This window comes from Manacus candei, unplaced genomic scaffold (genome assembly GCF_025592945.1).
Source record: "Manacus candei isolate 608988 ecotype Guabito, Panama unplaced genomic scaffold, ASM2559294v1 h1tg000027l, whole genome shotgun sequence".
Lineage (NCBI taxonomy): Eukaryota > Metazoa > Chordata > Aves > Passeriformes > Pipridae > Manacus > Manacus candei.
Window position 1 is genome coordinate 619,251 of NW_026138075.1, and position 16,286 is coordinate 635,536.

General features: G+C 42.9%; 1 protein-coding gene across 3 annotated transcripts in view; it reads right to left on the bottom strand.

Annotated features, from left to right (window-relative positions):
* Positions 1-14,967, bottom strand: part of ECPAS (Ecm29 proteasome adaptor and scaffold) — a 61,096-nt gene extending 46,129 nt beyond the window's left edge. Inside the window, exons 1-4 of one of the 3 annotated variants that reach the window (XM_051789512.1) lie at positions 14,847-14,967; positions 6,187-6,317; positions 2,686-2,802; positions 1,004-1,122 (exon numbers count right to left, since the gene is read on the bottom strand). In XM_051789512.1, coding sequence (XP_051645472.1) covers positions 1,004-1,122; positions 2,686-2,802; positions 6,187-6,317; positions 14,847-14,868 — 389 coding nt within the window. In that variant the 5' untranslated portion in view covers positions 14,869-14,967. Of the gene's footprint in view, positions 1-1,003; positions 1,123-2,685; positions 2,803-6,186; positions 6,318-14,463; positions 14,572-14,846 lie in introns of those variants that run through there. The other 2 variants (XM_051789511.1, XM_051789513.1) reach the window with 2 other exon arrangements.
* Positions 14,968-16,286: the final 1,319 nt, after the last annotated feature.

A 16,286-nucleotide genomic window follows, 5' to 3' on the forward strand; every position in this document is an offset into this window, starting at 1 on the left:
ATGTTAACAAAAGTTACCCATATTCAGTTGCCTCTATCTGCCACTTGATGTATTTAAAAATGGAAGGCAGAAGATGAGTTAGGATTTGCCCTTAAAATAGAACATATATGTCTGCATGCATGCACAGACACACATCTAGAGAGATACAGTCACTGCCTTTGTCCAGGCTTTTGATAGCTCCAAAATTATGCCAAAAAATATAATCTATGACTTTCTCATCCTCAAGAAACATAGACAAATACATTGACTATACAGCAGCCAGACTTTCCAAACTCATGCACTTTCTCTTCACTCATGCACTCACTTTTTGGACAGGGCAGAACTCTGCTCCTGGATTTTCATACCGATCTCATGAACAGAAACAAGATTTTACTGCAAGACTTTTCAATAAGGTCACTTTTAAAATACTTCTACACCATCACAGTAATGTAGAGTGAATGAAGATATTATTTTAATCCCATTTTCCAATGTCGACACAGTGGAAACTCATCTCAATGTAAATAAGAATCAGGTCCATTATTAACAGTTTTCTAGAGGTTAATATACAGCAGTCCCCAACTTCAGTCTTTTTTTATTTATTACAACTTTGTGTACCAAGTAAGTAAGAATTTTGGTTCTCTCTCAATTTAGAGTGGCCAATATGAAACATCTAGTGCTGTTCCTGCTGCTAGACAGAGGATATTTACTGAAGGTCTGACCTTAAGCCGGAAACCAGAATTTGATGAAGGTGTACAGGGGATATGGACAGGTATTTAATTTCCCTCATAACACAGGCCTCTTATCAAGGAGTCTGCTGATGCAGATCCTGTACTATTACAACAGTAGACTATTTGAATTCTTCATACCATCCAAACTACTGGATTGCTGATCCAAACTGTACAAGCCAAGAACATCCCAAACAATGAAGATAGTACCCAGGGAAAGAAATATTTCAACAAACTGATACAAATTATTTTACTGAAACAATACCAATAGAATTCACTACAAAAATAAGTAGTTATACCTGTCTTGTTGTGGCTGAGGTTTCCCTTCCATTGCAGTGAGAAGGGTTGGAGCCAATTCACATTGTTTTTCCACAGGCAGACGGGGGTATCCCATCTTAACATAAATTATGGTAAAATTCTAAAGGAGTAGAAAAAGCACACAGTATTGCAAGAGTGCAAAACAAATATGTGTTCTTTAAACTCTTGTATGTTATGTTACTGGGTGTTGGGAACAACATACGTGTTGGAAGACCAATTTCTTAAGTCTAAGACTCGTAGAGACTGATAGCTACTGAAAGGCAGGCTCAGCAATAACTACTCAGAGTGTGTCTTGCTGGGCATCCACTTCAAAAGGTGGAAAAAAATAATACAGAAATGAACAATGCAAAAAACCCCTCTCTGGCTTGTCTTATTCACTGCCAATTTCACTAAAAGCAGCCATATCTGAGCAGCTTCAAGGAAAGCAAATGTAATGTTCTCTCTCACCTATTTCTGAAATAAAATAGAGAGCAGTATTGCATAAATACAAAGTCAGCAGCGTAGGCAAGGTTTCTCTTGAAAACATGTTTCTAAATCATAATTAAAAGCTGCAAATGCAATTAAGAATCCAGTGACAGGAGAGCAGAGCAGAGCAATACTGCTGTCCTGCTGCTCTAAAGTCAGCCAAGACCTGCAGAGGTAACAGTTGTGTTCAATGACCTGGCTGAAAGAAGTGCTGAAGAGGGAAGCACTACGCTACTTTGTGGGTGGCATTTAAGTTAAAGTATTATGAAGCCTTATGACGCAAAACAAGATGCATCACTTAGACACATGAATGAAAAGAGGTTTTTGACATGTCCAGCCAAAAGCACAGTCTATGTCAAGTATGTCTTTAAACAAGATAGTTCTTTTTGCTCTGCAACACACATCCACCCTAGATGCCCTCAGCCATTTCTAAAAGGTGAATGCCAGTAATGCCACTTGCATAAAGACAATCTAAGATTACTTCTATGTTACTGCTGTTTAAAGTCTAAATATTTCTCCATGAATTCCCAAGACGTTGTTTTTAATTTTTACTACTCATGACTGAATAGTATAATGAAAAATACAAAGTTACCCTATGATTTTATCACTTTTGTTTTGTGGTGGTGGTTTGCAATAGATCTACCAAAACTGAAATGCAAATTGCCTCATGGTTTCACAAAAACATTTTTAAACCATTTTCACTTTTTAAACCAGATTGAATGAAATAATCTAGTAAAGTTTTGCCATCTATAAAATAACTTTTTTTTCATCTTTTCCTGCTCAGCTAAGGTCCTGATCCTAAAACCACATAAAAATACAGGTCCTCATGTGTTCAGAGATACAGGTGGTTTTAAGTAACACTCTGATTCTGCACATATTAGGATAAGGATTGGTGGCTGCTTGCAAGATACATCTCCTACCAATGAACAGACCCTCTACAATACACACAATGACAATTCATGCATTCACGAGATATCAAGAGTAATTATCACTAATTTAAACTGAAAAATGCTTTATGAAACTAAGTTTCACCCATACCAGACTATAACTTTAGTTTAAGAAAAGCTCTTAAAACTTCAACCTTGTAATAATAACATACTTACTAGGAAAACTGACAGAGCTAGATATAAGAGCTTTACAGAATATTCTGCTTGTTACAAGCAAAACAGCAAACATTCTTGGAAGAACAGACACTTACAGTGACAAAAGACACTGCAGAGGGATCTTGATATTGAACTAGCAATGTCTCTACTGGAAGCTGAATTTTTGGACGACTTTTGATGCGCTTATTCAGATGAACCAGCAATTCCATGACCTGACAGGAAGGAAAAAAACCCAAAAACGTTGAAAGAAGCACCGTTAATTTTACTGCTTTGCACTCCACACATGATCCTCAGTCCACCAGGCAGGCCTATTATAAACAAATCAGGCCTGAGCTTACTGATTATTTAATCTCTAAGAAAACAGCAGCCATCATTTACTGGATTATCTTGAAACCACTTTGACATGTCCCAAGCCACTGTTAAGACAAACATGTAAGTCCCAAACCATAATACAACCAATAACTTCCATCAGGAGAAATATCAGAAAGGATTAGTGAAGATGATCTTTCTACAGTTGGTTACTATCCCTCAAAACTGAGCCTGGCTTGGAAATCTGCATTGCTGCAGAATAAGTCAAATTCATGACACAAACAAAAAAATATTATGAAAAAATGGCCACCCATAATAAAGTTATCAAGTAAGTATATGAGAATTACGTTTGGAGTGGAACATTACAGAACTTAGATGCTTCAACCAAGAGGGGAAGCCAACGGGAGCGCTGTGATTGTCAGGCAGGAGCAATGTGCAGCCATGCCCTGGGCAGGCAGAGCCCCGGCAGCAATGCCAATGGGAACAGGCAATTGCTGTGGTAGGGGGATGGTCCCAGGCTCTGGTGAACAGTGAGCTAAGCCGGGGCCATAGTGTGTTGAAACCAGAGGGGTGCAAAGTGATACTTTCTCATGATGAGGACTCTCAAGCCGTGAAGTCGGGGCCCAGAAAGTTTGTACGGTCTCTATCCCCAGAGGTAAAACCTTCAGCATCCTGAACTGAACTTGTAATGGACTGTTTTAAATAGGAGATTAGTCTGGAGACCTTCTAAGGTCCACTCCAAACTGAACTATCCCATGATTCTACAATCCCATTAAGTTATTCTTAGCATCGGCAAAGTGTCATTTGTAAACCCACTCAATGAGATAACATAACTGAATGGAGTAACTTGAAAAACTACACAACTCTACTCTGGAACAAATATCCATTCTGAGAATTCACACTGAACATCTACATCTCACTTGCAAACCCTATCATATTCTCATGGCAAGGTGGTGCAAAATATAAGTGACATTAGATGAAATCAGCTCAGTTTCAGTAAAACCAGACAGAGCCAGTCCTAGATTCATGTTGACTTCAAGCAATTAAAATCAAAAAGCCAGGATGTCCTGTGCTTTTGAGGGTTCATTGCCTTGGTCATAGTATGCTGAAAAAACAGTTGAACTGCTGTCACTGAAGTCTGCAATAGAAACATACACGTGCTGAACTTCATAGAGCTAAGACACCATCTTTGCATCCACTTCATGACTAAGTGTCAAACAAAATAGTGTCCAGCTATAATCCAGCAAAACTGTAGAGCTGACCACAAGCATGTGATTGAGACCAGAGATAAGCTGACAAACTAAGTAATGCTGACAGCTATCAAATTTTGCTGCTGTCAATTGATTATAAAACAGTCAAAAATTCATACTACTTTAAAAAGGAAAAAAACTTGTCTGCACAGATCTTTCTTTGAGAAAGAGTAGAAAATACAACTAGTACTGACCCTGACGAACACGTTCAAATTACCAATGGTGGCTGGTAAGAAAAGACATGGTTGGATTTGGATATGCGTGAGGGTTTAGCTCATGCCCTGCTTCTCTAGTCATTAATATCAAACCAGTGCACTAAGGATCTCATCCAGCAGTAGTCTTCAGACCTGAACCAAGTGAATGTCAGCACTTTCAAGTATGACTTCTTATGTTTTTGCTGGCATCACCTGGGCTGCATTTAAAGAGACAGGGTGTTCAGTCTGGCACAAATGCTGCCCGTGCAAAAATAATTCCTGGAGCACATCTGAACCAGCAGAGTGAATTTACTCTGGATTAGTTCTTTGTGTGACACTGGTAGGGTAAATGATTTTGTAGAAGACATCCTAGAGTAGAATTTAACTCATTTGTCAAACCATGGCCTGAAAAAGTCAAATGCCTTCAACTGATATGGCAAGAGCAGAACTCAGGATAATTTCCATGGCTGCAATGAATTTGATAAATACTAAGAAGTACATGGAAGTGCTATAATTGCTTATAATACTATAATCATCTGATGTAGATAAAAATCTATAGTTTAACCACATAAAAGGAAGAAGAAATGCATTTTATTTTATCATTCACTCTAACACAAAAAAACTACTAACAGTACTACTACTACAATATACCATAGGTATGCTGTGAGATTTTGAGAAGCTTCTTAAAATTTAATTTTCCAAAGAGTAGTCCTCCCTCTTTCCTGAATCTCACAATAGTCCAAAATAAATGACAACACATTCCAGATTATGGAAAAAATGACACAGAAAAATACCCTAAGAAATTTCACCAGCTAGCAAAATGCTTTTCTTCAGAGCTTTAAGTGCACATGGTAAACAGGTATGCAGAAGAACACTCCATCTCAGCTGGAGTATCCATATTTTGGCATAGTGGAATGCCTCGACGTCTATGGATACACTTTCATGTAACCATTGTTAGGACCGTGTTTTGTGCAGAACTTCAAGAAAAATCTGTGTTATAGTTACTTGTAGCTTCTGAAATCTACTAAAATCCTGTGAAGGTATGACCATTTCCCTATTTCTACAAGACAAAGAGGGGATTATGAAAAGCTTCTTTTCCATCTCTAACCCCCAACACTTCATCTGCAGACTGCTTCAAAAGGTTCTGGTCCACTTCTATCACCAGACCTAAAACCTAATGCAGGTAACTGAATTCCCCAGGTACATCTTAAATTCCACCTCTGAAACTGCTTGGTTCTTGTTCCTGTGCCTGGTTAGAGGCAAAGACCAAACAGTTTTGGTCATTCAAGTACATATTAATGTACCTGAATGAATTCTGTGATAAAGCTGCCTTCTGTAGCAGGGAACTGAATTCCTTCCGGTAGGTATCAAGTTCCATCTTCAAAATTGTTTGGTTATTGCTCTTATTCCAGTTATCAGCCAAATGAAGGACATCAATGGGTAGGTCTTCATTGCATACCATGCACAGAAGCAAGCTTGCATCACATGTGCCATAAGTCAGGTTGGAAGGACAACAGACCTAACCTGGAAGCCAAGGCAACTGTCCCTATGGCAGTAAGGCTCAGTCTCCAGCTAACTCAGAGCTAACTGGTCTCAAGTGGAAACAAATGCAGCCTCCACACACCTGCAAAAGCCTTGCTGCTACAAGCAATTACTGTTTTGTTAAGTTCTAACAAGTATAATAAACGTATAATACAAACATATATTAGGGTCACGACAATTTTTTCTCAAAGAGTAATTTTCTCCATGGAGAACATCCAAGCACAGCAAATCATGATACATCAAGGGCATTTCCCTCTTCCTGATCAGGACAACATACCTTTATGGCAAACTGAACCCTTACCTTTTTGCGAACTCCCTCCTGCGTGCTGGACAGCTTAAGGAGAACAGGGGGTAAGAATTTGGAAATGATGTTCTGTAACTGCTCATCTGTTTCTGCATGGCCAAGACGCAAGAACACACGTTCCAGCTGATCTGCAGTTAATTAAAAAAAAAAAAAAAGAGAGAAACTGGTTGAAACTCGAAATTGCTGTAGCAAGAAAACAACTTTTTCTGAACATCCCCTAATGGGTTTTTAAGAAATGCTACACAATGTTATTAGAGTACTTATATCTCAACAGCTCTCAGAAGAGATGCATCTTGTATTTTTAACACTAAGAAAATTACTGATGGCAGAAACAAGCCTGATGGCTTCCAGTACCAGCCTCCACAATTATATGGAGACTACTTCTAACAAAGAGAGAAGCAAATAAGGCTTCTTTTGCAGGAACAGGCTGTACACCTGAAAGCACAATCAACAAGAAAGAGTGAAGCTCAAGACCCTGTTCCAGGGTAAATTTGATATTCATGGGAGTATTCATGGGTCATCTTGACAGAGGTTAACCTGCCCAGCACACAGCTTTCCATTGGGGCACTCAGGTCTCCCAGAAAACCTGTACAAAGTTATAAAAGCGTCCGCTGAACCAGTTACTGATTTGTTACAATTGATTTCTTTTCCAAGAGATAGCACTAACATCCACAGGAGTAAGTTCATAAGTGTGAAATGTAGGACATGTTGCTGTACCTTAAAACATGAAGACCCTATTATCCCTCTAAAAAGTTGATCTAGCATTGTAATAAATTCACCTTCCTCTAGCCAGCAGATCTACTCCCCAAACCCAGGAAGGAACAAACAAACAAACACATTTCGAGGAAACAGATAAGACCAAAATCTTCTGTGAACAGCTCAAGCACAAGGGCTGAGGACCATCTGTCTTTACAAAAACAAGGGAAAAGTCCTTATTTTAAGTGCCAACATGCAGCTGCCCCAACAGCTACACCAGAAGTGAAGCAAAGCAAAGCCTATCCAGCAACAGCGGCATTCCCAACACCTGGACTGAGAAGAGTCTTTGTGTACAGGATCAGGAGCATCTGTTTTTCATCCTGCAGCAACGCAGACCAAACTCACAGGCAGCAAGGAGACTCAGGGCTTTTGATGGAATAAAGGTCTTAAGACACCCTACAAGGCGAAAATCATTCCCCCAAAGACTAATCTATAGTGACCTGTTGCAAACTGAGATTAGACAGACACCAAGGAGAAGCCTCTCTCAGCAGAGGAGGATCACTGACCTGGTTATAAAGGACTACAGTAGGAAAAAAAAAAAGAGAAAAAAAGCACTGGTACAGGGCAGAGGTAAAGACTGAGGTGAATGGATACTTGGCTGGAGCCAAAGTGAACAAAAGGGATGCTAAAATGCAAATACAGCTCTAGCCAGCAAACCTATGATGATGTAGCTTCAGAAGCCTTCACTGTCCTATTTTTAAAACCTGTGCTATCTCGGCACTAAGAGTTGTCACAGCATCATTCCTCCTCTGCCAGACGCAAATTAAACAAACATACCACTTCCAAGATTTCATTTTCTGCTGAGCAAATATGACAGAGAGCTGAAAAGACAGAGGACTATGAAATTTTACTGTCAACAAAACTACAAGTCAAAACTCTGCAGCAGCTATAATGTAAAGTGAGTTGCAACTCAATCTTTTGCTTCAGACAGATTTCATGGAACAGTCAGGATGTCAGGTAGTCAACAGCTTCAGGACATTTATCTCATATTCTAATTTTTTTTTTCAATCCTAACAATTTATTTCTCTCTTCACCTTCCTTTTCATGTCATACTTCTCAACCCTCCCTCCTCTGCCAATGATTCCCCCATTCCAGGACATCCTTGGTGTCTCCCAACCCCACCAGCACTAGGGGACTACTGAAGTCACACCAAGCAGCTGAAATAACAAACAATGAATAAAATTATGAAATCTTTCCCCTTGGACCTAGAACTCCAGAATAACACTGCAGATCCACCATCCTCAAGTAAGTCAACTGAGGAACCTACCCAGCATGTTCCTTCACATAGCAACAGACCAGACACAAGTGTTAAGGAAAAGCCATTGGTGGTAGTCACTGGACTACACACATCCCCCCTTCTGAAGGCACAGAAACCACTCTGCAAGCACCCTCAGGAAATGCAGCAATGCACTGAATTGCAAGCATCTACTCCATTTCCAGCTTCCTCCATTATTCTGCTGTTAAAAGTAGCAGCAACCATAATATTAACACTACTAATAACAATAGAGATCAGGAGGACAAAAAGCTACCCCCTTGTTTATGCTGCCTGTGAGATATGATTATCACTTTTCTCAAATCTCTGCTTGGTTAAGCCCTTATCCTGTCATTAGGTATCCTTCCCTTAACCATAAGGACAACTGGACTCTTCAACAAATTCAAGGATACTGGCCGCCTGGCTGTAGTTAGAAAACTGGTCAGGAGTTTTTCAGAGCACCCTCCCATGCTGCTGATGCAGCCTGTATCCATAGCAGTGGGACAGGAAAACAAAGAGCTATAAACCCTCCCAAGTACTGCACATCAACCATTTTCTCCACAGTTTTTATTCTAACAATTAAGACCATCTTTCAAGCTGACAGCATTCATTACAGGAAAGCATAAACCCTGGAGATTTAAAGCACCACACACAATGGTCCAGGAAAGTCACTGGGGATAAAGTATCTTGGTCTCAGAAGCTGTGTCCTACTTCCATGTGTGTTGCAGACCTGATGGCTGGCATGGGGAAAGCGTCTTTCCCTCTTCTGTCTCCTCACAGCCTCCACCCAGCCTATGCCAGCGAGCACATCACTATGCACCAGACATCAAACAAGACAAAGGATTTGCTCACAACCCATCTCATTCCCCCACATCATGCACTTTGCAAGTTTTTAAGTATAAAGCTAAAGCCTTCTCCACCTGGTTTTACAGCCCCTCCTGCCGAATGTGAAACTACACAATTGTAATGTTAGGAGAGAACCACCAGGTTTTATGATAATAAAAATAAGTAAAGCAAGAGATCTAACTTGCTTTACACTACATACTCTGAGGGAAGGAGGGGGTGGAAGGACAAAAACTGTTTGAAAAAAGCCTTAGAAACTGAAATTAACTACTACACAATCTTACTACAACTTGACAGTAAGAGCACTAAAATTTAACTAGGAGTCTTTACCTTTGCCAATCATCACTGAACTTAAAATGCAGTCCCTGCAGTGACACATTTCCTACAGTTTTTCCTTCTGAAAGTTGGCTAATACAGTTAAAGAAAATTTTTTAATTTTCTAGAAGAAGTGGAAGAAAAGTAATGGAGGGATGACACTTGGCAAGGATATCTTTATCTCCATCTAAAATGCCAATACTTAAGAGATCTGAGATTTTACAATGGTTTCTCCTTCTTCAATCTCACAGTCCTAAATTTCAGATGAGGGTTGAACGTACTATTTCCTTGGTATTGGTACCCACCTACAGCACTCTCTGTATTAGCCAATTATACAGGTTCATAAAATTACTTCCACTCAATCTACTACAGTTCTACTTTGAGGAACGTGGGGCTGGGGGAATAACAAGCTATCAGAGGCAAAGGACCAACTTTTAATGCAGTCCAGAGAACTGAAAAAAAAACCTCAACAAACTACACTACAAAAAACCCCAAAGATTGTCATTATTTCATTTATACAGTGAGAAAGTCAAAAGTGAAAGGGAGAATGGGGGAAAGGAAGGAGACCTCACTGGAAACACAACTGGAAATCCCTGTGCCCAGTCCTGCAGGGCACTACAAAAACTTCTCCAATAAGAAACTGCACATCAGAAGAAACATAAAGGTGTAGGAATCACCGAGATCACTGTGAGCATCCTAGATTCACTTCATGTTAAGAGCCCCTTGCTCTGGCAAGGACTGTTGGAAAAAATAACACAAATAAGATTAAATCAGCACATCACAGAATTCATAAGTTTCGGTATACTCTTGCAAGTTTCCCTTTAAAAACATGAAAGCTGGACACAATTCCTTGAGAAGAAAGATGATTACTATGGCACCCAGAATCTGCCTACAAGTTATGTGCCAACCATAGTCCCAGCCAGACTTACTCACTCCATTACAAAGCACCTGAGAAATGATGTCTATTTTAATAATTAGTCTTAGAAACATTATACGTGTGCCACAGTTAAGACAGTTACCATTTTACTATGGACTGAAAAAAAAAAACCCAAACCCAAACAACACAAACAAGAATTAAGTGCATGAGTAGAAAAACTGAGTAGTTTTACTTTTAAAATACATACAATTAAGTCCATGCAGAATTTGTAACAGTTATTCATGTATTTTCTTTCCACGGTGCTATGCAGTACTTTACACAATATTTCAATTTTTTGTGGCATTTTCTTGAAGAAAAAAAAGGTGTTTACGAGAGGACAAACACATATGGAGAACTTAACAACAGGCCTTGCATATGAAGAAGACATTCCTTTTCACTGTATGTAACAGAAACAAAGGGCCAGGAAAACAAGATATATCTTTGTATCCCTGTTTCCAGGAGTCGTGTCCAATTTTTGTGAACAGACATAGTGTATTTAGAATTTGAAATCCCCAAGTTACCATGGCAATGCAGCTACCTATGTGTGAGAAAATGCACGTTTCACTTCTGTTTTTTTCCAATCTCCATTTAAGACTACAAGGAGGAACACAGGTTTCAGTACTTAACCACCTTGCAACTGCAAAAAGGAAATGAATAGCTTTCAAAACGTAAGTAATGTATACAAGTTCTACAAGAAAGCCACATTGACAAGACTTGTGCCTTGTTGTGACAACTGGTACCTTATGAACTTCCAAATCCTGCAACACTGCCCATAAAAGGATCAGAGTTATTTTAAGTTTTGTTACTTCAGAACTGATCTTGTAGTCTCCCAAGGCAACAGCAAAACCCCACAGCCTGCTCACAGAAACAACATGCCCTTTCCTTCCATTTGGTAAATATAAATACCAGAGCTTGCCAAAGGCAACAACAACAGAGAGAAAGACACAGAAAGGATAAAAATATGGATAAACAGTAAAATAGCTACCTCTATAAAGCCAAGAACTCAAAGAGTTTACTTTCATTATGTTAATTAAAAAAAAAAAAAGGAAGGAAGATGCCATTAACAAGGGCTTTATTGAGGTAGCTATGCCACTGTTTATCCACAATTTTATGGCATAAATCTTCTCTCAGTTCAGCTAAGCACAGCTCCATGTCGAATTAGCTTCCTCTGGCACTTACAGATATTATGCACAGCACATCAGGTGTTCCACACAGACCCCTTGGCAATGTGTATTTGTGTAGCTGGGTTTCAAATAAAAGACACCCTTCCTTTACGAAAACTGACTCCAGGAACTGCTAGAGTTAGGACATGTCAAACTAACTGTACTTCATAATTTGACTGTTAATCACTAAAGCATTCGAGGAACTAAAAAGAGAGTCCAAGTCCTCTGCCAAACAGAGCAGAGACCGGGATAGCAAAAAACTGTGTATGCTGTCAGAATTTGTCTTCACTTTCCTGAAAAGCATCTTTTTGACAGATTGGTGTGACTGCTACAAAATAAGTAATTTCTAGAATTGTTTCAGTAAATCAAACAAAAAACCCTGAAACCCTCCTCTATTACTTGAACTCTGTAGAACCATTACATCTCACTAGCATTCCCCCACACTTCTCCAGAAGGCCCTACATCAAATAGAGTCCTGGGCACAAAAGCATTTCAACTTCACCTCCTGGATGGCAGGGGTAGATTTAGGGGCAGGGCCCTGCTAAAGCAAAAGCTCAAACACACCCTTTGATCTCTCCAGAGCCAGGCAATTGTCTCAGGCACTATTCCACATGCAGAGAAAGAATAAAGCTCTTGTCTGCTGTGCAACTACTAAAATAGGAGTCAAATTCTTGTTCAAATGGTATTAGACTCTGGGAGAAACTACATTTAGTATGATTACAGCAGCAAACAGTGAGTCAGGAGTTGCTAGTGCTATTCCTGGCTCTACCAGTAACCCATTGTGTGCCTACTGCCAAAAAATATACAGGAGCACTTAGACAAGTAGGCCACTCACCAGGTTGTTTTACAAGATCTGACCAGAAAAGACTGGGAAGGCCTGTTGCAGGGAGGAATATATTATCTTTTTTTTCCATCCCATTCTTCCATTTTATAGGAAAGCTTATGTAAAAGATTGAATAGCACACTAAAATCCCAATATGTGCAATATGCCAGGCATAGGTTCTCCATTTGAGTGGTCGACTGTTGTCACTCAAGATTAACTTGCCTCTCTGGCATCTGAACTCTTATGGCTTCAGGGCAAACGTACTGATTTTGCATTACTTTTTAAACTGCCATATCCTATTCTGCATTCAAATAATTTGTCCTCTAAAACAGTAAGCACCCTTACACAGTGTTTACACAAACAGTAGAGTTTATGCGTTTGACTGGGGTTACAGAACAAAGCTTCCTATAGCCATGTGAATATAAAGCAAGGAAAACTGGTTTACCAATCTAAAACTAATAGTAATTACTCTTGTTATTTTGGGACTACTATCATCCTAAAAAGGAAAGGATTTCTTTCTAAATATCCTGAAATTTAACTATTTGAACATATCAAAAGACAGCAAGCCCATAGAGAATCTTAGTTTCCTCCTCTTTCTCTACATAAAGTTACTCTTCTTTTCATTAGCTTTAATTATTTTTTAAGACTATGGTACTTTCTATTCAGTGACAGATGAGGCACCAGGGAAAAAAAAACAAAACAAACCAACCAACTAACCAAACAAAAAATCCTAAAAGATATTCCTCCCCCCAAACAAATTAAAAAGATTACTAACCAAACCAATAAAACCCTCTCAATTTTGAAGGATGCAGTGGTCAAGTAACCGAATGACAACATGTAATTATTAATGTGAATCTCAATTTAGGGACATTTGTCCTTTTAGCACAGTTTAACGGAAAGGGCTGCGTAGCAACAGGCACATGGCTGAAGACTTATTTTTTGCAAGATCATATCTGGAGGCTGGGAAGCTAGATTACACACAGATAAATGCCAAGGAGTTACAAGCAAGAGATCTCAGGCTAACTGGTTTCACCAAAGGGAATCGTTTTAGTATTGTAAAGCTGACAACAGAATCTCTTGGATAACAGCAGCAGTGAAAGCTTTCACTGCCATTATTACAATTTGCCCCAGTTGTCAGTGGAATAAATAGCATGGCATCTGGGTCCTCCAGTTCAAGGATCAGTGCAGGATCAAGATCCTTCTTACTTCACCATGGGATCCGGCTACATAAAGGACGTCCATTATCATATGCCTGTTCCACTTAGCCTAATTCCAGTAACATCTAACAAAGAGCAGAACTAAAAGCTTGTCTACACAGCAGCTCACAACAAAAAAAAAACCCTGAAGACATATCACACAGAAATGCCTTAGTACTGAAAGCCAATAGTACAAATATGCTCAAAGTATTTCTTCTGCCCTTCCTCCCTGGTGACTGCCAAGTACTATTTCAGGGCAACCAAAGGCCCTCTCATTTGGCTGAGTCATACGTTATCTTGCTATTAATTCTTCACGGCTAAGAATCAGCTCTTTGCCATGACAGGAAAGGCAAGGCAAGAAAAACCGCTTTTTTAAAAGTTGCATAGGCTTCTCCAAAGAGCAGCTGACCGTGTGCTGCCCCGGAGTCTCTGAGAGAGGGGCCTGGAGGTGACAAGAACACAGGGCCGAGCTCCCCCCGCCCCGAACGCCGGCGGCTGCGGCACCTCAGGTCATGTGGCGAGAGCCGCACGGAGGCGATGCGCTCCCGCATCCCCCGCCCGGCACCGCACCTCGGGCCGGGGCCCGCCCCTGGATGTGCCTGCCCGCGGTGTCTTCGCGCCGGTTCTGTGTTTCAAACACGGCGGTCCAACAACACGGGGCGAGAGCTCTGGCGGCAGAGGCGCTGCCACTTATGCCCGCTCAGGGGCGGCGGGCTGAGGCAGCTCCCCGTGCCCGCGGGTCCCGCCGCCCCTGGGCTCCCTCCCCGCAAGGTCACGCAGCCGGCGGCGGAGGGTACAGCCGCGCCGCCCGCCGAGGGGCCAGGATGCGGGAAGCGCCGCTGCTCTCGGTTTCCGCTTCCCGAGATGGCCGCCCAAGGCCGGCCCGGCCCCGCTGCCGTCACCGCCCGGCCGGGTAGCGGGTCGGGGCCCGCCGCAGAGCGGATCCGCTGCGGGGAGACCCCGGCCCGCCCGCCCGCCTCCTCTGCCAGTCCCGGCGCTCGGGCACTTACTGAGCTCGTCCTGGGCGGCCGCGGCCATGTTGCTGGCTGGGGAGGGAGGGGAGGCGGCGAGAGACGCTCCGCACCTCCCACCTCGCTCCGGCACCGGCACCGGGCCGGCGGCCGGCGGCCGCCTCCCTCCTCCTCCTTCTCCTCCTTCTCCTCCTCCTCCTCCTCCTCCTCCTCCTCCTCCTCCTTCTCCTCCTCCTCCCCCTCCTCCTCCCTGCGGCTGCCCTCGACAGCGGCAAAGCCCGCCCTTCAGTCACCGCCGGTTTATATTTAGAGAGAGACCTGCCGTTCCCGCCGCCCGCCCCCGCCGCGCACACGCCCTGGCCCCGCCGCCGCCGCCCCGCCCGGCGGGCCCCGAGGAGGAGGTTTGCGGGGGCAGCACTGACCGGAGTCCGCGCTGACCTCCATGGCGGCTCCGGCGGGGCCCGGCGGCGCTCGGACGGCACCGGGAGCGGCGCGGGGCGCCCCCGCGCGGCCGTGAGTGCGCCGGCAGGCGGCGAGCCCCGCCCACTGTCCGACATGGCCCCGCCCACGGCCGGGCACAGACCGACCGAGAGACTGGCACGGCCCCGCCCACGGCCCGCCCGGCCCCGCCCACGGCCCGGCCCCGCCCCCCTGAGAGACTGGCACGGCCCCGCCCAGCACCGGCTCCAGCGTCGCTGCCGAGCCGCTGTATCCCAAAGCCTGGAATACTGGAGGGATAAAGCTGCTCCGAAAAATTCCTCGCTTGCCGTTCTCGGCTTGCTCAGACCACAAGAGAGAGAGGTGCGACCACCATACAGCGTCTTTCTCTCAAGCGTTGCGATGCCACGTGTGGTCTCCGTAAGAATCATCTTGGCAACCAAGAGGCGCCCCTGGGGCACAGCAGACAAGGCGTCCCCAGCCTCCTTACTTCTGCGACTGAGCAGCTGATGACCTCTCCCTACAGCTCCAGGGCCAGTCCCAGGGCAGAAGTGAGTCTAAGTGACAGTGTCAGAGCTTCATTAGTGTATTGAGTCTGACTCAGCTGGAGTTCGTTTCCCCACACCAGCCCTCACAGTTCTGTGCTTTCCACTGGTAGCTAGAAAGATGTTGACAACACACCAGTGTTTTGGCTACGGCTGAGCAGCACTGGCACAGCATCAGCATTGCTTTCTCCAACGTTCCACCCTCCATCAGTAGGCTGGGGCAAGATTCTGGGAGTGGACACAACTAGGCCAGCAAACCCAAATTAACTAAAGTGATATTCCAGACCCTATGCTGTCAGCTCAGATACAAAAGCTAAGAAAAGGAGGAGGAAGGAAGAGCATTCATTATTTACGTTTGCCTTCCAGAGCAACATCTACACTGAAGCCCCACTTCCCAGGAAGTGGCCAGACATCACTTGCTGATGGGAAGTAGAGAATAATTTATAATTTATTTTTTTCTCTTTGCTAGTGCATGCACAAACTTTTGCTTTAGTAAATCGCCTTTTCTCAGCCACTTAGTTGTTTTCCATCTTATTTTTTCTCCCCTGTCCAGCTGAGAAGGGGGAGTGATAGAACAGTTTGGTGGGCACCTGGTGTCCAGTCCAGGTCAACCTACCATAATTTGCCTGAGGAGTTGACTGCCAACCCAGAGCACTGAGAGGCTGGGCTCTAGTGAGCTGCAAAGAGGTAGCTTTTTTTTTTTTTTAGGAAACAGATTTGTGACCCATCCATCTCTCAGTGAAATAATAAGCATTTATTAATGCAGAAAGGAGACAGGCAGAGAATGCCAGGCACATGGGATGCACACTCATTTCTAGTGTAAGAACAGCACATGCTCTCTGATGAGCTGAGCGTTTTTGTGGTGGATATTTACAGTGT